Source organism: Salvelinus fontinalis, chromosome 11, assembly GCF_029448725.1.
Source record: "Salvelinus fontinalis isolate EN_2023a chromosome 11, ASM2944872v1, whole genome shotgun sequence".
Classification (NCBI taxonomy): Eukaryota; Metazoa; Chordata; class Actinopteri; order Salmoniformes; family Salmonidae; genus Salvelinus; species Salvelinus fontinalis.
Window position 1 is genome coordinate 32,965,127 of NC_074675.1, and position 24,053 is coordinate 32,989,179.

At 45.8% G+C, this 24,053-nt stretch overlaps 1 protein-coding gene across 1 annotated transcript in view; it reads right to left on the bottom strand.

Annotated features, from left to right (window-relative positions):
- The window catches only part of zanl (zonadhesin, like), a 35,743-nt gene that overhangs the window by 1,623 nt on the left and 10,067 nt on the right, over window positions 1–24,053 (bottom strand). The window contains exons 12-50 of the mRNA XM_055938464.1: window positions 23,865–23,994; window positions 23,054–23,298; window positions 22,483–22,631; window positions 22,106–22,234; window positions 21,806–21,944; window positions 21,500–21,641; window positions 20,908–21,107; window positions 20,579–20,717; window positions 20,270–20,386; window positions 19,305–19,429; window positions 18,555–18,700; window positions 17,782–17,925; window positions 17,448–17,555; window positions 16,659–16,828; window positions 14,784–14,986; window positions 14,271–14,412; window positions 13,744–13,991; window positions 13,292–13,469; window positions 12,876–12,984; window positions 12,503–12,597; window positions 11,852–12,028; window positions 10,559–10,761; window positions 10,163–10,307; window positions 9,729–9,826; window positions 9,465–9,608; window positions 8,724–8,888; window positions 5,914–6,041; window positions 5,246–5,517; window positions 4,726–4,934; window positions 4,267–4,411; window positions 3,820–4,067; window positions 3,502–3,631; window positions 2,901–3,102; window positions 2,457–2,618; window positions 2,063–2,193; window positions 1,221–1,423; window positions 945–1,080; window positions 655–801; window positions 79–172 (exon numbers count right to left, since the gene is read on the bottom strand). Of these exons, the coding sequence (XP_055794439.1) occupies window positions 79–172; window positions 655–801; window positions 945–1,080; window positions 1,221–1,423; window positions 2,063–2,193; window positions 2,457–2,618; window positions 2,901–3,102; window positions 3,502–3,631; window positions 3,820–4,067; window positions 4,267–4,411; window positions 4,726–4,934; window positions 5,246–5,517; window positions 5,914–6,041; window positions 8,724–8,888; window positions 9,465–9,608; window positions 9,729–9,826; window positions 10,163–10,307; window positions 10,559–10,761; window positions 11,852–12,028; window positions 12,503–12,597; window positions 12,876–12,984; window positions 13,292–13,469; window positions 13,744–13,991; window positions 14,271–14,412; window positions 14,784–14,986; window positions 16,659–16,828; window positions 17,448–17,555; window positions 17,782–17,925; window positions 18,555–18,700; window positions 19,305–19,429; window positions 20,270–20,386; window positions 20,579–20,717; window positions 20,908–21,107; window positions 21,500–21,641; window positions 21,806–21,944; window positions 22,106–22,234; window positions 22,483–22,631; window positions 23,054–23,298; window positions 23,865–23,994 (6,197 nt within the window). The remainder of the gene's footprint in view (window positions 1–78; window positions 173–654; window positions 802–944; window positions 1,081–1,220; window positions 1,424–2,062; window positions 2,194–2,456; window positions 2,619–2,900; window positions 3,103–3,501; window positions 3,632–3,819; window positions 4,068–4,266; window positions 4,412–4,725; window positions 4,935–5,245; window positions 5,518–5,913; window positions 6,042–8,723; window positions 8,889–9,464; window positions 9,609–9,728; window positions 9,827–10,162; window positions 10,308–10,558; window positions 10,762–11,851; window positions 12,029–12,502; window positions 12,598–12,875; window positions 12,985–13,291; window positions 13,470–13,743; window positions 13,992–14,270; window positions 14,413–14,783; window positions 14,987–16,658; window positions 16,829–17,447; window positions 17,556–17,781; window positions 17,926–18,554; window positions 18,701–19,304; window positions 19,430–20,269; window positions 20,387–20,578; window positions 20,718–20,907; window positions 21,108–21,499; window positions 21,642–21,805; window positions 21,945–22,105; window positions 22,235–22,482; window positions 22,632–23,053; window positions 23,299–23,864; window positions 23,995–24,053) is intronic.

A 24,053-nucleotide genomic window follows, 5' to 3' on the forward strand; every position in this document is an offset into this window, starting at 1 on the left:
GATTATTTCATGTTGTCAGAGTAGATTTTGCTCTGCGATTAACAGGCTGTGTTTTAGTGGTTGTTGTACAGTACTGACGTTCGACAGCATTTGTAGCATAACACACAGATCAGCGCTATGATGATGACTCCCAGAGGCACGAGGACTGCGATGAGAATGATCGTGTTCTTATCTGTGGGACGAAGCAGGAGACAGTTACAACACTGGTATGCCTGTATGCTATTTCTAACAACTGCTATGTCCCAACAAGGATTACCGGGTACAGTACAGTATAGTACAGTCCCATACAGTACAGTATAATACAATACAGTACAGTATAATACAGTACAGTCCCATATAGTACAGTACAATACATATGAGTCCCATACAGAATAGTATAGTACAGTACAGTCCCATACAGTACGGTATAGTATAATACAATACAGTACAGTATAATACAGTACAGTCCCATATAGTACAGTACAATACATATGAGTCCCATACAGAATAGTATAGTACAGTACAGTCCCATACAGTACGGTATAGTATAATACAGTACAATACAGTACAGTCCCATACAGTACAGTACAATACATATGAGTCCCATACAGACTAGTATAGTACAGTACAGTCCCATACAGTACGGTATAGTATTAGCTCCAGTTAATCACGTACCCAGGCCTCCGCTGGTCTCGGTCTTCTCGATCTCACACAGGCTGCCCTCGAAGCCCTCTTTACACTGGCAGGTGATTGAGTCAACTGTAGTGTTAGACTCAGAGCAGGTACCGCCATTTAGACAGGGGTAAGACAGACACGGACTCACTGAGAAGAGAGGGCGAGAGGGTGCGTTTTTTATCAAAGACATTTCAGTCCATTTTGCACACTGAAGTTGTTCTTATTGCAACTACTAGGGGCACAAATGCATGTTTCAGTAGACACACACAAAGACACACACACACACTCACTTTTGTAGCAGTCACGTGCGTAGTCGAAAATGGTACAGACTTGTGTGACGGCACAGCCCTTGGGTTGGCACACGGCGCCCGAGGCCGTACATTCACACGACAGGGCACAGTCCTCTGTCACAAACTTCTCCTTGAGCTGGGTAGGAAGGGAATGGCGGGATGGGGAGAGAGAGAGAGAGAGAGAGATCAAAATGGGGTAGAGCGAGAGACATGTACGAGGAAAGAGACAGAGTTATACACACCACACCATGTTCTGCAACAGCTGTATTAACTCACCGGGTAGTATCTATCCAGGTAGTTGCAGCCACACTCGCTATAGGGCACACAGCTGCCTGTGCTCATGGCGAAACCGGGGGCACACTGGCACCCCTCAACACAGGCAGTGAAGTCACAATCGGAAGGCGCGGCCAGGTCAGCGCAGGAGGCAGGGCAAGGGGACATACACTCAGAGTAGGTACTGTTGGCCACACAGCTCAGGACTAGGGGGGAGAAGAGGAGGGAGAGAGGGAGAGAGGGGGAGGAAGTGAAGAGAGAGGGAGGGGGGAAGAGAGGGAGAAAGTGAGGACACAGGATTAGCAACAAACACATAAGGGGTGTTGAGAGGAGGGCAGTTGAAAATAAGTATTACTGCCAAAATGATTTGGCAGAATCAGTTTGCTAGGGATTACAAGTGAGGAAAAAAAGTCATTTATTAAGAACACAGCAGTGAGTGAATGTATGTTGGTTGTATTTCGGATAGATTGTGTGTGTGTGTACTTCTGTGTATATAATAATTTGTGTGTAATACCGGAGTGTGTGTGCATTAGTGCATGTGTGTTTGCGTATGCATTGGTGTGTCTGGGAGTGTGCATGTGCATTGATGTGTGTGTGACAAGGTGCATGTGTGCATTTATGTGTGTTTAATAAGATCTCTGTAGTCTAGTGTGTGTGCGTGCGTGTATTTGTGCTTGTGTGTGTGCTCATTTGTGTCCGCGAGTGTTTGTGTGTGTGCACACGTTTCTGTGTGTGTGTGTGTGTGTGTGTGTGTGTGTGTGTGTGTGTGTGTGTGTGTGTGTGTGTGTGTGTGTGTGTGTGTGTGTGTGTGTGTGTGTGTGTGTGTGTGTGTGTGTGTGTCTTACCACAGCCCAGCTGTTGTCTCCATTTGCCCAGTTTGACACCGGCCTCCTGGCATGCCAGGGCGTACACCTCAAAGCTGTCACAACGCAGAGAGGCGGTTTCCTGATCCGCACACAGGTCAAACACACAGTCCCTAAAACGCACACACACGACAGACAGTGAGTGGAGGGAATAGTGCAGACCTACACACAGATCCGAACACTGTTGTATGAACATATAAAGTAGAATATAAATTCAAGTTATGGGTTGAGAGAAAAGTATCAAACGTACCCACCTGTAGCACACAGAAACACTCTTTCGCTCTCTCTCTCACACACACACACACACACACACACACACACACACACACACACACACACACACACACACACACACACACACACAGTCTCTACTCACTCCTGGAAGCTGTTGGGCAGTAGGTGGGCGTGGCAGCCAGCGAATGGTCCTGTAGGGTCGGACACGGCTCCGCACTGTTTGTTACCATTCAACTCAGCCAGCTGAGCGTCAGTACAACCTGCTGTCTCAAAGCCGGACTCTGGGTCTGTCTCCACATCACGCCTACGGAGAGGGTGAGAAGAGGTTGAAGAAGAGGGCAAAGAAGAGGGCGAAGAAGAGGGCGAAGAAGAGGTTGAAGAAGAGGGCGAAGAAGAGGGCGAAGAAGAGGGTGAGCGAAGGAGAAAAATAAGAAAGGAAGGAGAGTCATATTTAGTTATGTACACTCGATCATCTCAACAAACCTATTTTTCAGTCGGTTGTGTTTATAAATAGATCATGAATGAACCAACAAATAAATAAATTAATTAAATGTTTTTATATATAAATCGAGTGATTCCTTCCCACCTGTGCAGGTGCACCATCTTGGGGAGGTCTGCTGTCACTAGCTCCGCCCCCTGTCTGTCAGTCACTCTCCAGCTTTCGCCGAACTCGTCAAGTTTCCGCGTCACAGTTCCGTCTGGTTTCATGTACTCGTTCTTGGAGGATCCGTCGTAGTTCCCACACAGACCTCTCACCCTGTTCTTGTATGTACTGGGTAGGATCACCTCTGTTAGGGAGGGAGAAAGAGTATTGCATGAGTACAAGCAGTGCTCTTTTTAATAAGATATTTAATCATTTTATTAATTAAATAATTTAGTAAATTAAATTTCTAGACCATTCTGTTCTCCTCCTAGCCAATCTGATGTCTGAAAACTCTTTGTTGCTGCCCTATGGACGTGATATCTCTCTCTCTCTCTCTCTCTCTCTCTCTCTCTCTCTCTCTCTCTCTCTCTCTCTCTCTCTCTCTCTCTCTCTCTCTCTCTCTCTCTCTCTCTCTCTCTCTCTCTCTCTCTCTCTCTCTCTCTCTCTCTCTCTCTCTCTCTCTCTCTCTCTCTCTCTCTCTCTCTCTCTGTGTGTGTGTGTGTGTGTGTGTGTGTGTGTGTGTGTGTGTGTGTGTGTGTCTTACCTCCGTGGATTTTGCCATCGAAGCGGACCGTCATTCCAAAGTCGGTGACCAGCTGGACGTTCTTAGAGTTCATCGTGATGGTCAGGCCGTCTCTAGGACTGAGAGGAGGAGCCACACGCTCACCGTTCACCTACACGGGTAGTGAGAGGACATAAGAAGTTATAACTGTTCATGGAGATGACACAAGAGGTTATAACTGTTCATAGTGTTGTCATAGTTGACCTGGAAGGTAACAGAGAGGAGAGTCTCATGGTTTTAGAGCTAGATTACTGTCGCCAAGGCAACGTGCATTGTTGGATTATATTATATTTAACTCACCAGTACAACTTTCTTCTGCAGGAAGCGGATGCTGACTCCATAGACATCGACATACACCTCATCCAGGTAGGAGATCTTCTTGCTGCCACCGCGACGGATGTTCTTCCCTCTGACCTGGAGGGAGGCCAGTGAGCTGAGGAGGGAGTGGCCCTCGGTCAGGGTGTAGGTGTAGGGGCCCTGGAAGTGGTGGGTGAACCCATCAAACGTACGGTAGTGGGGGTCGCCGTGGATATTGCACCTGTCGAATTCTGGAGAGGGGGAAAGGGGAGGGGAGTGGCAGAGAAAGAGAGATGAAGTAAGGTGGGGAGAGAGAGAAAGAGAGAGACAGAAAAGTTTGTATTGAGGAAGTATAGTTGTCAAATAGTAACCTTCTCCTAATATTTTAGGTAGAAATAGCAGTGGGGGCAGAGTTGCAGGGAATATTTTGAGAGAAGAGTTGGGACTTACTCTCAGGTTTGCAGTAGAGGTCTCCGTTTTTGTCCAGAGTGCAGACAGAATCATCCCTACATTGAAAGTCAGAACAGGTGATGGAGCCTCCCAGGTTACAGGTACACTTGTCAGCACAGTGGTCAGTCACCCACGAGTCTCCCATCTGCAACACACACACACACAGAACACACGCTAGGATTACGGCTGACTGTTTATACAGTATGTCTGAAGAAACCTTGTTTGAATGGTATTATAGAGGATGTGTTGAATCTGTGTCTGGCTGGTGGAGTTTGGATTCTTGTCTAACCAAACTTGTTTCATAAATGAATATCATGCAGGCTATGGTACAAATATGTTTGCCATCTGACAATCCCCTTAAGTTGAAAGGAACTTTTCGGTGTTTAGTTGGGGTGTATGACTGGTAAAGTAGTGCGGGTAAGCGGGCAATGATTGGTCAATGAAACAGTAAGCACTCACATCATGGTACTCTCCATTGGAGTCCACACATCCACACTTGGCCAGAGGGACACACTTCCCGTCGCTGAGTACGAACCCCGCGTCACACTGGCACCCCTCGACACAGGTGGTGGGGGGAAGGTGGCAGAACATGGGGAACAGGTCGGAGCAGGTGGGGGGGCAGGGAGGCGTGCAGTCAGAGTAGTGGCTATTGGGGGGACACGGCAGGGCTGGAGGGGGAAAGAGAGATGGTGGGGTTAGACGATAATCAAAGATACTATATTTTTTATACAGTACAGTAACAGTTACAGTAACATTGGCTCTATGGATGCGTTTCATCTGAACTGCGGCATCATTGGTCGACAGTATAGGCCTACACATGTATTACTTTTACAAATTCAATTCCAAAGCCAACTAATTTCCTTCCATTTTCATTCATTTATATAGCATCCTATATCCTAACTCCAATACTCTCACCTTCCATTTCACCCTACCCTCTCCATCTCCCTCCCCCCTACCCCCATCTCCCCCCATCACTTACGACAGAATGTGTTGTTTCTCCAGTCGACGGTAACCCCAGCTGACTGACAGGCCTGTGCGTAGGCTTCCACGTTATCACACAGCGTGGCCTGCATGCCGTCGTATTCACACATGTCGTACACACAGTTCCCCAGGAAGGCCTCCGGTGGCAGGAAAGAGTGGCAGGGCTTGAACTTGTCGCTGAGGATGATAGAAGAACACAGGGTCTCGTACTGCTTCTCTTCTTCTGCCGTGCAGTTAGGGTGGATGTTGGGACGCTCATCTGGCGAGCACCTGGAGGGATGGAGGGAGGGATGGATTAGATAGAGGGATGGAGAAGAGGGAGAGAGTACCCAAAAATTTTACCTCCTGCCAGACCATTAGGATTAATGATCAATCACCACTAAGTGTCGCTAGAATGTTTCATTATACATCTTTTTTGCAAGCCTTGTACAGACAGAGTGGTTTACTCCTGGCCTATTTGTACCTGGTCTATTTGAACATTGGCTTGCCTTAAAGGCTATATATTATTAAAGATCCAGGTATCTAAAATATAAATGATAGACAGGTGTCAGTGTTTCAGGGACACTCAGGTGTACAGTAACACATGATCTGACCAAGACAAAGCTTTAGTGGTAGCCTCCTGGCCTAAAGTACAAGGTCAAAGGTGAGGGGTTAGAGGTTACTGACCCTGGGTCGGAGTCTCCCTCGGACTTCCAGCTGTTGCCCAGTTCTATCACGTCCTTGGCTGGGTTTCCATCTGGCTTCAGGTTGTCGTCTTTGGCGTTCATGTTGTAGTTACCACACATGCCACACACCTGGACAAACGGAAGGAAAGAGGTGCGAATTGAAACTGAGGAATGATATAAGAGTGAAGTTTGTACAAGAAACAGTGTCAATTACTTTAAAAAGAGCTAAATCAAATAAATGTGAATAGAATTTGAACAGTAGGGCCTCCCGAGTGGCGCAGCGGTCTAAGGCACTGCATCACAGTTCTAGAGGAGTCACTACAGACCCGGGTTCGATCCCGGCATCTATCACAACCGGTCGTGCTCTATGACATTATATAGCACTAAGACGGCACTCAATGAGCTATGTAAGGTCATAAGCAAACAGGAAAACTCTCATCCAGAGGCGGAAAATCTGACCATAATTCTATCCTCCTGATTCCTGCTTACAAGCAAAAACTAAAGCAGGAAGCATGAGCGACTCGGTCAGTAAAGAAGTGGAATATGTTCTGGGATTCTTCCGATGGCTTGAGGAGTGCACCACACCACACTGGCTTCATCAATAAGTACATTGATGACGTCGTCCCCACAGGGACCGTACGTACATACCCCAACCAGAAGCCATGGATCACAGGCAACATCCGCACTGAGCTAAAGGGTAGAGCTGCCGCTTTCAAGGAGCGGGACTCAAACCCGGACGCTTATTAGAAATCCTGCTATCCCATCCGATGAACCATAAAACAGGCAAAGGTCAATACAGGACTAAGATCGAATCGTACTACACCGGCTCGGATGTGGCAGGGCTTGCAAACTATTACAGACTACAAAGGGAAGCACAGTCACGAGCTGCCCAGTGACACGAGCCTACCAGACAAGCTAAATTACTTCTGTGCTCGCTTCGAGGCTAGCAACATTGATGCATGCATAAGAGCATCAGCTGTTCCGGACGACTGTGTGATCATGCTCTCCGTAGCCGATGTGACTAAGACCTTTAAACAGGACAACATCCACCAGGCCTCAGGGCCAGACGGATTACCAGGACATGTACTCCGAGCATGTGCTGCCCAACCGGCAAGTGTCTTCACTGACATTTTTAACCTGTCCCTGACCGAGTCTGTAATACCAACATGCTTTAAGCAGACCACCATAGTCCCTGTGCCAAGAACACCAAAGTTACCTGCCGAAATGACTACCGACCTGTAGCACTCATGTATGTAGCCATGAAGTGCTTTGAAAGGCTGGTTATGGCTCACATCAACACCATCATCCCAGAAATCCTAGACCCACTCCAATTTGGATACTGCCCCAACAAATCAACAGATGATGCAATCTCTATTGCACTCCACACTGCCCTTTCCCACCTTGACAAAAGGAACACCTACGTGAGAATGCTATTCATTGACTACAGCTCAGCGTTCAACACCATAGTGCCCTCAGAGTTAATCACTAAGATAAGGATCCTGGGACTAAACACCTCCCTCTGCAAATGGATCCTGGACTTCCTAAAGGGCCGCCCCCAGGTGGTAAAGGTAACATCAACACATCTGCCACGCTGATCCTCAACACGGGGGCCCCTCAGGGGTGAGTGCTCAGTCCCCTCCTGTACTCCCTGTTCACCCATGACTGCATGGCCAGGAACGACTCCAACACCATCATTAAGTTGCCGACGACACAACAGTGGTAGGCCTGATCACTGACAACGATGAGACAGTCTATAGGGAGGAGGTCAGAGACCTGGCCGTGTTGTGCCAGGATAACAACCTCTCCCTCAACATGATCAAGACAAAGGAAATGACTGTGGACTACAGGAAAAGGAGGACCAAGCACACCCCCATTCTCATCAACGGGGCTGTAGTGGAGCAGGTTGAGAGCTTCAAGTTCCTTGGTGTCCACATCACCAACAAACTATCATGGTCCAAACACACCAAGACAGTCGTGAAGAGGGCACGCCAAAGCCTATTCCCCCTCAGGAGACTGAAAAGATTTGGCATGGGTCCTCAGATCCTCAAAATGTTCTACAGCTGCACCATCAAGAGCATCCTGACTGGTTGCTTCACTGCCTGGTATGGCAACTGCTCGGCCTCCGACTGCAAGGCACTACAGATTTTACTTAACACTTTATTTTCTTGAAACTGCATTGTTGGTTAAGGGCTTGTAAGTAAGCATTTCACTGTAAAGTCTACACCTATTGTATTCGGCGCTTGTGACAAATAACATTTGATTTGATCGGGAGTCCCATAGGGTGGTGCACAATTGGCCCAGCGTCGTCCGGGTTTGGGGAGTGTTTGGCTGGGGGTGCTTTACTTTGCTCATCGCGCTCTACCGACTGGTTGTAGCGCGCCTGCAAGCTGCCCTCGGTCGTCAGGTGAACGGTGTTTCCTCCAACACATTGGTGCGACTGGCTTCCTGGTTAAGTGGGCGGGTGTTAGGAAGCGCGGTTTGGCGGGTCATGTTTCGGAGGACGCATGACTTTGACCATTGCCTCCCGAGCCCGTTGGGAAGTTGCAGCAATGAGATAAGATTGAAATTGGGGAGAAAACGGGTCAAATTCAAAAAACTAAAATCCCCCCCCAAAAAAATTGAACAGTATGGATAATTCCATGAATGAAAAGGGCAGAGAAAATCATTAGAAGTCCCTTTAAAATGTAGGTCGGAGTATTTTAGTATGTCCAAGACATGTATTGTGTGAAAGGCTTAATTTTACCATCATTATAAGTTGTATAATACGCATTATTATAGAGCAGCATTACTATAGTTGGGCCTCAGTTGTACCTTGTTGAAGTATTCTCCAGGGATGGTGATCTCCAGATGGTGGACTCCATCAAACTTGACCTTCAGGCCAAAATCAGTGTCCAGTAGACTGTAGACCCCACTACTCAAGACCCTGGCCCCGGCCACACCGATGGACAGAGGAGTACGTACCCTGCGCCCATCCAACTGGAGAGGAGAGAGAGAAATGGAGAGAGGGGGAGGGGGGGATAAAGGAGAGGTGATTAGTAGAAATCAATAACAAATAAGGCATATGGGTTGTTGTTTCTCAAACTTCACTATCACAGCTTCCATGGGCGGTTCCACAAAGTGGCTTGGCGGTGTTGAAGCCCCCTCAAGAATAGGCCTAACACCCCAATTAACCCCCCCACCCCCCCCCACCCCCCCCACCCCCCCCAAAGATAATTTATTAGTACACCATAGATCCCTAGGCAATGACCGAGCTACCCTGCCAGCTTCATTAAGAAGATGAATAACGATCAAAGCGTACCATAACTGTATCTCTACTATCTGACTAAAACGGTGAGAAAACAAAGGAAACTGGGCTCAGGATTGAACCAAAGCGTCAAACTACTTTTCGCTACTCTGACACGCTCCCCAAGGGATCCCTCTCCCTCTCTCTGTTTCGTGTTTTCTGTCTGTGTTTGCTGTGATGTGACTGAGGCATAAGCCTGTAAGCCATACGCACATTTCTACTTTCACCAAAAACGGACGACAAAGGTTGGAAGTTGAACTCCATCTCACCAGAACTCTGTTGCTCTTTTGAAGCGTGACGTTGGCGTTGGGAAGATAGACCGTGACGGAGCGCACGTACGACGCCTCCGGTTGGCCACGCTCCTCGTTCTTCGCCACGATGGTGAACGGAGTTACCTTGGTGGAGTTACACACCTGAGGGAGAGAGGGGTTGGAGGGAAGGTGATAGGGATGGAGGGAGAGAGATGTGTTACACGGGTACCGGGAGAGGCAGAGGGGAAGAGGAAGAGAGGTTGAGAGACGACGGTTACATACCTCCACCAGTGTGTAGGTACAGGTGCCCATGAAGGTGTGCATGACACCATCAAAGGTGTAGTAATGAGGATCTCCGGCCACATGACACACACCCAAACCTGGGGAGAGACACAGAGAAGAGAGACATTCATATCTGGGTTAGTGATGCCTTCTTGGGAGTTCTTCATGGTGTGTCATATACAGGCAGTGTCACATTCATTTCAAATCACATGTGAAGATACTTAGAGCTGGTTTTCCAGCCACAGATTAAGCCTAGGCCTTGGAAGCATGTTCAATAGAGATTCTCTAAATGCTTTTTAGTTCAGGACTAATAATTCATTATAATTAGGAATCTGTATCTGGGAAACCAAAACATTTCTGTCCCTGTAACAGAAGCAAAATAAACAACACAACAAAGACTAAGAAAAAACCCTGAAAGGGAGTGTGGCATTTACCTGTTGAAACACATGCCAGCTCTCCCTCCAACACCTTACACTCCTGGGCGGGACTACACTGCCACGGCTCACAGACAATGTTGTTGCCAAGGTTACACTTACAACGCTCCGAACAGTCCAGCTCAGTGAACCAACTGTCTCCCACCTAGGGGACACACACACACAAACAAGGAGAGATATGGACATAAGACACAGTCCCACAGACATATAACAATCAACCATGTTAGTTAGTCAATAAACCACTTCATTAATTTAGTCAATCATTCACATGAGCAAAATGAGCTATCCTTAAACTATTTCAATCTGTTTACATCATTCCTATAAGTCTCAGGTCATTGTATTGACTACTATGTAAACTTTACTAGTCAAGTCGTAACTTGGTTCGTCCATTCTTACAGGCCTGTAGTTGTTATCTTTGTCGGTGCAGCCACACTGGCTGGGTAGAACACACTTGTCACCGCTGAGTAGCAGGCCGGGGTCACACACACATCCCTCTACACAGGGCTGGGTACAGGTGGCGTTGAAGGTAGGGTTCTGACAGCTGGAAGGACAGGCGTTGCCACATGGCTCGTAGTGGCTGCCTGGGAGACACTTCAGAGCTGGGTGGAGAGGGGAAAAGAGAGAGGGGAAAACATGGGTTACTGATGGGCAATGAAAATAATCTGTGTTGCTGCTGCCCAAGAAAGGGGGAGAACAGAGGGAACATGGGATTTGAATTGGTAGTAAGACTAATCCTTGTGGCACACCACTTTCACAATATTGGTGTTACCCAATAGAGATAGGACTCAGTACACATAAAGGACTCACAGGTGTGTTACAGCACATGGAGCACAGGTGTGTTACAGCACATGGAGCACAGGTGTGTTACAGCACATGGAGCACAGGTGTGTTACAGCACATGGAGCACAGGTGTGTTACAGAACATGGAGCACAGGTGTGTTACAGAACATGGAGCACAGGTGTGTTACAGCACATGGAGCACAGGTGTGTTACAGAACATGGAGCACGGTACTGTTACAGCACATGGAGCACGGTACTGTTACAGCACATGGAGCACGGTACTGTTACAGCACATGGAGCACGGTACTGTTACAGCACATGGAGCACAGTACTGTTACAGCACATGGAGCACGGTACTGTTACAGCACATGGAGCACGGTACTGTTACAGCACATGGAGCACGGTACTGTTACAGCACATGGAGTACGGTACTGTTACAGCACATGGAGCACAGGTGTGTTACAGCACATGGAGCACGGTACTGTTACAGCACATGGAGCACAGGTGTGTTACAGCACATGGAGCAGGGTACTGTTACAGCACATGGAGCACGGTACTGTTACAGCACATGGAGCACAGGTGTGTTACAGCACATGGAGCACAGGTGTGTTACAGCACATGGAGCACAGGTGTGTTACAGCACATGGAGCACAGGTGTGTTACAGCACATGGAGCACAGGTGTGTTACAGCACATGGAGCACAGGTGTGTTACAGAACATGGAGCACAGGTGTGTTACAGCACATGGAGCACAGGTGTGTTACAGCACATGGAGCACAGGTCTGTTACAGCACATGGAGCACAGGTGTGTTAGTTAGACTGCACACAGTCGGGAAGGTGTGTGTGTGTATGCGTTTGCGTGCATACCTGTGTTTCAATGTGTGTGCGTGCATGTTGGTATGTGACTTACGACAGAAGGTGTTATTCCTCCATGCGATGGGTACTCCAGCCAAGGCACACATGTCAGCGTAGCTCTCTATAGCCTGACACAGAGCCACCGTCTCCCCTCCCGTAGCACACTGGTCGTACACACAGTTCTCCTGGTAGATGTTGGGGGGAACCACCGCATGGCACGGCTTGAAGATACCTGAGAGAGAATGGATGGAGAAATGAATGGTGTTTAAATAGCTGAGACAGTGAGGAATTGTCAATAAATAGTTTTAACATTGTACAAATTACATGTAGTAACACAATAGACAAAGAAAATTCTGTAAGGCAACTGAGAGAATTGGACAAATGACCAATGAGTAATGGTCGTAGTAAGTTAGCTGACATTTCAGGCACAACTCGCTCACTTATCTCGAGAATCAATGATATTTCGTTTAAACATAATTTCTTGTTCTACAGAAATGAGAAATGGCTTTAGTAAATGGAGACTTAAAGACACAGTACAAGTTGTATGTAATAACACGTTTTAAGAACGAGTGTACGCGGATTGAGCATGTCTATGATTTTCTGTCTGGCGTTAATGTCCGACAGCTGTAATTTGTGTTTCCATGCGTCTGTGTGTGTTTCTCTCTGTGTGTGTGTGTGTGTGTGTGTGTGTGTGTGTGAGTCTCACCGCTGGGGTCAGTGATCATGCCACAGCTGGTGGGTTTCTCAGCTTCTGCCTCAACCTTGGGATCGCACTCCTCCTCTCCTCCACCGTTGGTACAGCTGAAAGAAGCGAGAGGGATGGAGGGATTGACGAAAGGAAGAAACGAAGGAAGGGACGAACGTCAAAGACGTCGCTGTCGAGGATGGAAATGAAATCTCCTCGATGGAGTCAGACCTATAGGTCATAATTAATACAAAAACAATGGAATCTAGGCTAAATGTAACAGTCTGGTATCTTAGTTCAGACTACGGTTCTTCCTAACAGTGCTGGATAAATAAAAACATTGAAACTGAAGCATGAATGTGTGTTGTGTGTGTTTCAGGTGTGTGTGACTCACTCGGGGCGGTCGTCGGGCACCTGCCAGCTCTCTCCCAGTTCGTTTGTGTTGCCGGCTGGTTTACCGTCTGGCTTGATGTTGTCATCACCGGGTTGGCCGTTGAAGTTTCCTACAAGAATAGAGGATAGACGGAACCAGTTACTACTGCCCACATCAACAGTGACCGTGCATACAAACTGTTAGCCGGGTTAGGCTAAAATTATATTTTAAGTCAATTCAAGACATAAAATGATATTCAAAGAGGTGTTCAGACAAGACTACATAAATCTACTACCCACTACAAAGGGGATATGATAAAAGTGAGTGAAATAACTTATGAGGGCTTTTTTTTATGTGCCTGGTTTCTTTTAATCACATTATTTACAATCAATTATCTGTCACGTTAAGAGGTGATCGTCATTGATTGATTCTCTTACCACAGAGTCCACAGAGCAGACCGTTGTAGGAGGAGGGCAGAGTGACGTCAGCGTGGTGGTTACCATCGAACCTCGCCCTCAGGCCAAAGGTCGTCTCCAAGACAACGAACTTCCCGCTCAGGTAGATCTTCACCCCATTGGTCAGAGTCACAGGAGGGGTCACCAGGGTTCCGTTGACCTGGAAGAGATGAGAGGAGGGTGTGACCATTTTAAATTGGAGTTAACTTAGCTGATTGTACAGTACGTGGTTATCTATCGATAATGTACAGTATTTTCATTGGTATGCATTCTTGTTTTCGTATTCCATTTAAAGACATTTGCTCCCAGCTTGTTCCCACCATAACGTCTAAAGTCTATTTTTATTGACCACACTGTGAGGCCTTATCTTGACACTTTGCCAGCATAACTGAATGAACCAGGTCGTGCTGTGGCTAACCTCCCATGTTCCTCACCTGTATTTTGCGTCCTTTCCCCAGGACGACGGTGATCCCGTACACCTTAATCACGACGGCTTTGACGTACGACACCTTTTTGTTGCTGCCTCGGTGCTCGTTCTGGGTGTCAACGGTGAAGTATGGCATCCCGGAGGTTTCATTGCAGGGCTTGGTGAGGGTGTAGGAGCAGGAACCCATGAAGTTGTGCACCCTCTTATCGAAAGAGGTGTAGTGAGGGTCACCCTGGACCGTGCAGATTCCCGTTTCTGTGAGTAGAGGAGGGTAGAGTTCAGATTTGAGTTTATAATGTTTTGTTTTCATAGAGGTTTAAACTTATGTATTTCTTATAAAAACGTACACATTTCAAAAGCTACAACTGCACGAAAACTGAGACCCCACAATTGTATAGTGCTATAGATGCTTTTCAATCTTACCCCCAAAATAAAGGCCAAGTAAAATAAATGACACGCACAAACAAAATGACATTGGCATCTGTACTCTCCCTCCTGTTTGTGTGTGTGTGTGTGTATGTGTGTGTATCGTACCCAGTGGGTAACATCCTAACTCTCCGTCCTGCAGGCCACAGCTCTCTGTCAGGGTACAGCTGGTGTTGTGACACTGTATCACCCCCCCGCCCAGACACACACACTTCTCCTTACAGCCCTCCAGGTACCAGTCATCACCCACCTGAAAAGAACACACCATGTTCAGACTACATGACCTGACTGCCATGAATAGCCCAGGGAAATGTTTTTTTTTACATTTTATTTAATCTTTATATTCTATAGGAAAGTCAACAGGTATATTTTACCAAAAAGTCCAACATGAAAAATACAAGATACAGTACATATAAACGTTGTGCACAGTTCAGTATCAAGTTTTGGGTATTTCTGAATGTGCACGTGTACTGACATTTTGGATGTGCATATTTTACTTTCTGTTCGGATGATTTAGCAATGTATTGTATTTATACTGTATCCTAATGTACCCTTTACCAAACCTCGATGCTTTACATAACACACCGAAATTGTCAAAGTGAAAGAGAGAGTCGTACTCACAGGGTGGTAGTCTCCGGAGGAGTCGACACAGCCACAGTCTTTAACAGGAACACACTTGTCGTCGCCGAGGATGAAGCCGGGGTTACACTCGCACCCCTCCACACACAGCTCTGAACAGCCAGGGGCGCCGCTGACACCCAGGCAGGTCTCGGGACAAGAGCTCACACACATGGAGTAGGAACTGTTAGGGGGACAGGGCAGGGCTACGGAGGGAGAGCAAAAAGAAAGGGGAAGGCAGTAACAGGGTCAGTACAGGAAAACCTTCATGAATCACAAACATATTGTAACAAATTTTGGGTCAAAGGGGCAGTCAGCGGTTGAAACAATAACAAAGCATGCTTCAAATCAAATCAAACTTTATTTGTCACATGCACATACTTAAAAGCCCTTAACCAAAAAATGCAGTTCAAGAAAGAGTTCTGAAAATATTGACCAAATCAACTAAAGTAAAAAATAATAAAAAGTAACACAATAAAATAACAATAACGAGGCTATATACAGGGGGTACCGCTACCGAGTCAATGTGCGGGGGTACAGGTTAGTCAAACTAATTTGTACATGTAGGTAGGGGTAAAGTGACTATGCATAGATAATAAATAGCGGGTAGCAGCAGTGTAAAAACAAATGGGGGAGGACCATAATGTAAATTGTCCGGGTGGCCATTTAATTAATTGATCAGCAGTCTTATGGCTTGGGGGTAGAAGCTGTTGAGGAGCCTTTGGTCCTAGACTTGGCGCTCCGGTACCGCTTGCTGTGCGGTAGCAGAGAGAACAGTCTATGCCACTCTCCAGCCACTTGGGTGGCTGGAGTCTTTGACAATTCTTTGGGCCTTCCTCTGACACCGCCTAGTATATAGTTCCTGAATGTCAGGAAGTTTGGCCCCAGTGATGTACTGGGCTGTACGCACTACCCTCTGTAGTGCCTATCGGTCAGATGCCGAGCAGTTGCCATACCAGGCGGTGATGCAACCGGTCAGGATGCTCTCGATGGTGCAACTTTTTGAGAATCTGGGGACCCATGCCAAATCTTTTCAGTCTCCTGAGGGGGAAAAGGTGTCATCGTGCCCACTTCACAGCTGTCTTGGTGTGTTTGGACCATGATAGTTTGTTGGTGATGTGGACACCAAGGAACTTGAAACTCTCGATCCGCTCCACTACAGCCCCGTCGATGTTAATGGGGGTCTGTTCAGCCCACCTTTTCCTGTAATCCACGATCATCTCCTTTGTCTTGCTCACATTGAGGGAGGGGTTGTTGTCCTGGCACCACACTGCCAGGTCTCTGACCTCCTCCCTATAGGCTGCCTCATACTGCCTGCCCTTGCTTCTATAAAAAGCTGAGGGATGGGGCTGGAGAAATGTAACTACTCTCAAGAGCTATGGATCGAAAGACTGACCATCCATGATATTAAAAGTATAGTTTAAACCATATTTTGGGGCTATAAAGTGTTTGTTTACGTTTATTTGTTTACAAACATTGGAGTAAAATAAGCTTATATTTCTGGTTCTGATGGAGTACGACAGTTGAATTAATCTCATAAGGCATTGATAAATTATATTCTTCAAGAATCAATGCTACATATCTCTCATTTATAAGTCCACAAATGAATGTAGCAACTGCAGATTGCCCCTTTAAGCTTGCTGCAACATTTAAGGAATTACTTTACTATTGACGGACAACAATACACTCTGTAACTGTGTTAATGTATGACTTTGAAGTGGCAGCCTGAGATATCGATCTTTGCATCTCCTTTCAACTTTTGCTCAAGCTGACACATAATTGTGACCTGCCAAATGTTTTCAAACCAAATATTTGTCCAATCTTCAAGGGCTTGACAGAGTGTGTCTATATATATATATATTTATATATGAGACTCACGGCAGAATTCTGGCTTCCTCCAGGGGTGAACCGTGGCCCCTGCACCCAGGCAGGCGTCAGTGTAGGCCTGGAGCTGGTCACACAGCATCTGCTGCTGGCCCACGAAGCGACACATGTCATACACACAACTCTGGAGGAACGGAGTGGGGTCCACCAACGCAATGCACTCTCTGATGGGGGGGAGAGGAGGAGGGTGAGAGAGAGAGAGAGAGAGAGAGAGGGGATGAATGAAATGTGTGAGGAAAAGGGGGGATTAAGAATTAGAGAAAGAAAGAAATACATTAAGAAAGAAAGAGATGGGAGAGTAAAAGGGAAAAAGAGGGAGAGAGAGAGAGAGGGAGAAAAGTAAAATACAGACACACAAATCACTTTGTTTGTTTTGAACACATGGAGGGAGTTAAGTGTTATGACCTGAATCATGTCAGGGCTTGTGAACTATGGTAGGCTTGTATGTATAAGACAATCTTAGATATTCTTAGCAGTGTGGAATGTAAAGGAGTAAGATTGCCAGCCCAACATGTGTTAACCATGCTATCTGGATTAAAGTCATGGATTATTACAAACAGATATTACAATAGACTAGAGATCCATGTTTGTAAGCATCAGGGGTCATAGCATGTGAGTTTGGAGGTATCCATGTACGTATGGATTCGTGTATGTTTTCATGTGTGTGTATGGTGTGTTAAACTGGGTGTTTATGTCTAAATGATACATATGGTATGGATCACGCACAGTAGGGATATGTTGTTGGTTCTGTATGTCAAGTATCCATGTGACTCCGTTGCTCACCTGAAAGGTCCTTTGGTATCGGTTAATTTCCCACAGTTCTCTGGTTTGGACACTTCTGCCTCCAGTGATGGATCACAGACAGGGTCTGGGTTGGTGTCGGGTTTGCATCTATGGAAACACACAATTATTAATAAACAATTTAAAATAGGAAATGTAATACCAATATAGTGCACAACACAGTTATTACGCCTAATAAGTGCATATAGGATCAAGTGCACACTCCGTTCCTAAACTACTTCCTAAAGTGTGTACTTACATTCTACTACATACATTACTGGGCAGAAATATTCCTGACTTCATTAGTCACTATTCCCAAGAGAAAATTCCCACTCACGTGGCATCCTCATCGTCCTCGGTCTTCCAACTGTTTCCAAAGTCCTTGGAACTGGTGACCTGGGATCCATCCGGCTTGGTGAAGTCGTTGTTAGGGTTACCATCATAGTCGCCGCACAGACCACACATCTGGTCAAAGTAGGAGCTGACGGACACCAAGACGCACAACATTTCACTACACTCGCAATAACCTGCTAACCATGTGTAGGTGACCAATAAAATGTGATTTGATTTGATCACAGAAGATTAGTTCAAAGGTCAAGACACAAAGATATACAACCAGTGGATTAATAGAGAGATCCTACAAAAAATATCAAATTACAAGACACAATAGATTAGACACCGATATAGACAACAACCAATAGATTATTACGATTACCAGATTGTTACCAAAAGATTACTACAGAAACCAAGATACCAAACCTCTGGATTACTACAAAGATATCAAGACACACAAACAATGGATTTCTCGAGATCCTACTACAGAACTCATGGGAAAAATCCTGAAGGCTTTAGTTGATTTAAGAGATCTATTTACAGTGGATCGATACTGAGTTCAAACTCCTCTAAAGGTTGAAAGATGTGGAATGTTTTGAACAGAAATGGTTCTGAATTATGTATAAATGTTGATCAATTATCTGCATGAATATTGATAAAATACAACATAGGCAGTGCCCAAACGTAGACACCTAACTTAAGAATAGGGTGTAATTTGAGCCTTAAGAGGGAAAAGGAAGTTGCTAGGGATCTACTTCCTGTGTCCGTAGTACACACCTGGGCACTGAGATCTGGGCGTAGTGGTTTCCGTCCCAGCGCACCTTGAGGCCGAACGGTGTCTGCAGGGTGATGTACTGACCCGCAAGCGATAGAGAGATTAGTGGAGAGGGGTAGTGAGGGAGGGACACACGCTTTCCGTTCACCTGTGGAGGCAGAAAGAGAGATTAATTCTAGGAAAGTCTCCGCTGATCCGGAGAAAAATAGACAAAAAAGGAGGAATAAGCAGTCAGAGAGAAGAGGAGGCGTAATTGGTGGACAGGTTTGAAGGATTACTGGTAAAATAGACGATGACGGAGGGAGAATGAGATAAAATATAAAAAAGAGACAAAGATAGAGAGAAAGAGAAAGACAGATAAGATCTGTATTGAAAAAGGAAAGAAAGGCTTTGGGTGTATTGCCGTTGTGTAATTTCACTAATCCTCCGATTAAGGGAGATATGGAGTTTGAAAGATAGAGATAATTGAGTGATACCACCACATCTGTGATGTGGAATGTGAATGATAAAAACGTTTATGGGAAAGTGTTATTACATGTTAATAACTGTGTTAGTGTCACAGGTCTATGTTAATTACTGTTTAATAAAAAATGTATTTCTTCCTTCTGACAAGTTTTTCCTAGCCAATGTGCTTCTGCTTTGCTCTTGCTCTTTGGGGCCTAGGTCTCGTTACTTCAAAAGCACTGTGACAACTTCTGATGTAAATCGGGCGTTTATAAATTGGACTGATTGATTGATGTATCAACAAGTACCAGAGTCCTCCTGCTCTTCATCAGTGTGACGGTGATTCCGTCGACAGTTACATAGAGCTTCTTCAGGTACGACACTCCAGCCAGACCACGCTCCTCGTTCTTACCCTCCACGGAGAACCATGGACCTGAGAACACAGCAGAACATAGGTAGAACCCCGGAACCTAGAACCCAGAGTTAGAACTACAGAATCTGGAACCCAGCGTTAGAGCTACATAATCTAGATCTGATATGACAGAGCTAGAACTACAGAACCTAGAACCCAGTGTTAGAACTAAAGAATCTAGTACTGATAAGACAGAGCTAGAACTACATAATCTAGAACCCAGTGTTAGAACTACATAATCTAGAACTGATAAGACAGAGCTAGAACTACAGAATCTAGAACCCAGTGTTAGAACTACATAATCTAGAACTGATAAGACAGAGCTAGATCTACAGAATCTAGAACCCAGTGTTAGAACTACACAATCTAGTACTGATAAGACGGAGCTAGAACTACAGAACCTAGAACCCAGTGTTAGAACTACATAATCTAGTACTGATAAGACAGAGCTAGAACTACAGAATCTAGAACCCAGTGTTAGAACTACAGAATCTAGTACTGATAAGACAGAGCTAGAACTACAGAATCTAGAACCCAGTGTTAGAACTACATAATCTAGAACTGATAAGACAGAGCTAGAACTACAGAATCTAGAACCCAGTGTTAGAACTACATAATCTAGAACTGATAAGACAGAGGTAGAACTACAGAATCTAGAACCCAGTGTTAGAACTACATAATCTAGAGCTGATAAGACAGAGCTAGAACTACAGAATCTAGAACCCAGTGTTAGAACTACATAATCTAGAACTGATAAGACAGAGCTAGAACTACAGAATCTAGAACCCAGTGTTAGAACTACATAATCTAGAACTGATAAGACAGAGCTAGATCTACAGAACATCATCCTCATGTGTTCACCAGTGTTGTTCTTGCAGGCCCTAGCCAGGGTGTAGGTGCAGGTTCCCATGAAGCTGTAGAACTTATCATCAAATGTGTTGTAGTGGGGGTCCCCAGAGATCACACAGTCCTGAGAACCTGGGGTAAATGGAGCAGAGGGAGATATCATGAGATATAAAAGCCTGCTTCCAGACCTCTTTGTGTTGTCTTGCCAACTCATATGGTCATAGCCTGGTCACCTACCCTGACTTCCAAGACGTCAGACATCAAGACACCATTTTGAGTGTGTGTTTGTGTGTGTGTTCAGACTGTTTATGTAAAGGGACTTACCTGTAGGGTAGCAGTCCAGCTCTCCTCCCTGCACCTTACACTCGTGCATGGCAGGGCAGTCAGAGGGCTTGCAGGTGACGGAGGGAGCGTCACAGAAACACTTCAACTTACAGTTCTCCATGTACCACTCATCACCAGGCTGGAGGGACGAGGAAGGGGGGGGTTATGTTCTTCCCGAAGTGGGTTAATCCTATCGGAGCAAGTTTACTATGCTCTGGGAGTCCTGGGTTCGAGGCCTGCGATGGCCTCAAACTCAGACAATGGCATTGATAACTGACACACATTTTTTTTTACATTTACATTACACACCCGCACACACACCCGCTTACCTCGTAGTACTCTCCGTTAGTGTGTTTGCAGCCGCAGGAGCTCTCTTTGACACACTTCCCGGCGCTGAGGATGTACCCAGGGTCGCACACACACCCCTCTGAACAGGGTCCGTCACACCCCGTGGGGGGCTTGGCGGCACAGGTGGGCTGGCATGGGGCGGCACATGGCATGTAGTGACTGTTGGGGGGGCATTTCAGAGCTGAGAGAAGGAGGGAGGAGACATTAGGAGGTCGGAATTTGAAACATGACTGTCTCTCGGTAACGACTTTGTTGATTTTAAAGGACAGAGCTGTTGGAGAGTATTGTTTGGTCTTTGACGTGTTAATAACAGTGTCTTCGGTGAGTGAATGAATCATTATTATCATATTGATCTTAAACATGAACATCCTCCTCTTCCTCCTCGTTGTCATCGTGTAGGGTTGGGGTCCCTTCCATTTCAATTTCAGTCAATTCAGGAAGTTCACTCAAAATCTAATTCCAAATCCTTTCAAATGCTTTTCAACGAGGAACAATCTGGAATTGAAATGTGCTTTACTTTCTAAATTGACTGGAATTGAAATGGAATTGACTCCAACCCTGATCTCTACTCACGGCAGAAGGTGCTGTTCCTCCAAGGTCCAATGGTGACTCCTCGGTCCTGACACTCATTTACATACGACTCAATGGCTTCACACAGGATGGGCTTGGCACCGTCCAGCTCACACAGATCAAACAGACAGTCCTTGAAGAAACTCTGAGACACACACAAAAACACACACATCGCAGACAAAGTTCGAGGACTTCAGTTAGAGTACTGCAGTCTCGCGACACCGCCAGTTTCTTAGTTTCCCTGAATTACATACTGTATCTTTATCTAGAGGGCAGATTCATAATGACACAAGTAAGGTAATTACTCACATTGGGGTTGACCTTGGGGTGACAGACAGCAAAAGGTCCGTTCTTGTCTAGTAGCATGCCGCAGTATCCTGAGCTCTCGTACCCGTCCTGCTCATCATCAGTACAGCCAGGTATGGTGGTGTTGGGCTGCTTGTTACAACTGGAGGGCGAGACAGAGTGAATCAGTCGTGTGTGTGTGTGTGTGTGTGTGTGCGCGCATGCGTGTATGCCTGTGTGCTTGTGTGCATGTGCACAGGTGCATGTCTTTCTGTGTGTGAGTGCCTGCCTGCGTCCGCATGTGTAACTGGTGGCATGACTCACTTAGGATCGGTGACCCAGCTGTGTCCAAAGTCATTGGGGTTGGTGGTCAGAGAACCATCAGGTTTCCTGAAGTCATCGTTGGAGTTTCCGTTGTAGTCTCCACACAGTCCACACAGCTTGTCCTTATAGCTGAATACAGGAGGAGCAAACAAGTTTACGAGTTAATCATTTTCTCAAGCATTTTAATCACAGCAGAATTATATCATAAACATATTACAATGTGAGAGGCTTCAATTATTATATATTTTTTTATATGTTACTTTTATAGTTATTTTTAGGGCATATCATATTGGGGTCCCCAAATCTGTAGGAGGGAAACCTATATGCATAAACCCCATGTTTGGTCTCTGCAGGTGTGTGAAGCAGTTTTGACTCACTCGTTGATGACTTTGATATCCATGTAGTGGTTTCCGTCGTATCGTACCGTCACACCAAAGTCCATGGCTACGGTGTAGTGTTTACCAGACATCAGCACAGACACTCCTGTAGCTGGGGTCAGAGGGATGTTCACATTGGTACCATTCAACTGCATGGAGAAGAGGAGGAAAACACAGACATGGGTTAGTGATCGGCATTCCTTTTTTTATTCTTATTTTTGGCTGTTTTGCTGTTCTGTGTCTATGTTTTTTATGTATTGAATGCTGCACAGGAATTGCCCTCCAGTGACTAAGATTTATTGAATTGAAAGACAAACCTTTCTTTACTGTGTCTGTTACTTTATATTGAAGGCAAGGAAAAAAAAAAAAACTACTTTCCACACTGTGTTGTCACTTTATATTGGTGTTAATTAGTCTGTGCATATGCAGGGCTTTGCATTTTATAAATCATCTTTTCTACTGCTATAATATGTGTAAAAAAAAGTTTAAAATGTCATCCTTCCGTCCCATCATACCCCTCATCTCCCACTCTTTCTCTGCACCCCCCCCCCCCCCCCCATCTCTCTCTCACCTGCACGGTGCCTCCCTTGAGCACGGAGATCTTCACCCCGCGCACGTACACGTGCACGGCCTTCAGGTAGGAGATGGTCGGTAGGTTATAGCGGTTCTCGTTGTCGGCGTGCACCTCGTAGTGAGGCACTGAGGTGTCGTTACAAGGTTCGGACATCAAGTAGCTGCAGTTCCCCATGAAGTTGTAGTATTTTTTGTCGAAGGTGGTGTAGTGAGGGTCACCGGACGCTATACAGGTAGACGTGCCTGGAGGGAACAATTAATGAATCACGTAATCAATCGATTAATCAGAGAGCTGGGAATCAATAGCAGTCAATATAAATGTGTGTCTAATGTGTCCAGACTGTGTGGCAAATATTAAACAGGTGGATAAGATTGGTAATATCATACTACTGATTGATAGAGGTGCCTGTAAGGGGAATAGTGATATAAAGTAGTACGTGGAATTAGTAATTGGCTGGTGGACAGTTCGGGTTGTGTTTACACAGGCAGCCCAACATTTCTATGCAAACTTTCTAAATGTCGACCCCCAAAGAAATCACTGGACAAGTTAATGGAAACATAGCTAGTGTTCAAATGTCCTCCTTGATGCATTGGGTTAGAGTTGTCAGCCGGTGAAGCCTGACATAATGGTGATAGGGTTTGTACTGAGCCATAAATACACATAATACATGCTCTTCTGTTGCATAGCTAGGAATCAAACTAGGCACAATACCCAAGGGTCTCCCAAGGATTCTTTCTCCTTATCACTATTATTGATTCTAAGAACATTTGAAGGTTTATACAAGTTGTGACAACTCAACTGACTGTACCTTTAGGATAGCAGGCCCCGTTGCGACACTCCTCCGCGGGAGAGCAGGCGTTGTCCACACAGTCCAGAGTGTAGTTGCCGGCACAACGACACAGCTTGGAGCAGCCGTCACCAAAGATGATCTCTCCTGGCTACAACAACAGAGACAGGGAAAGAGGGGAATTATTAACATGATGTTTGACAATGAACA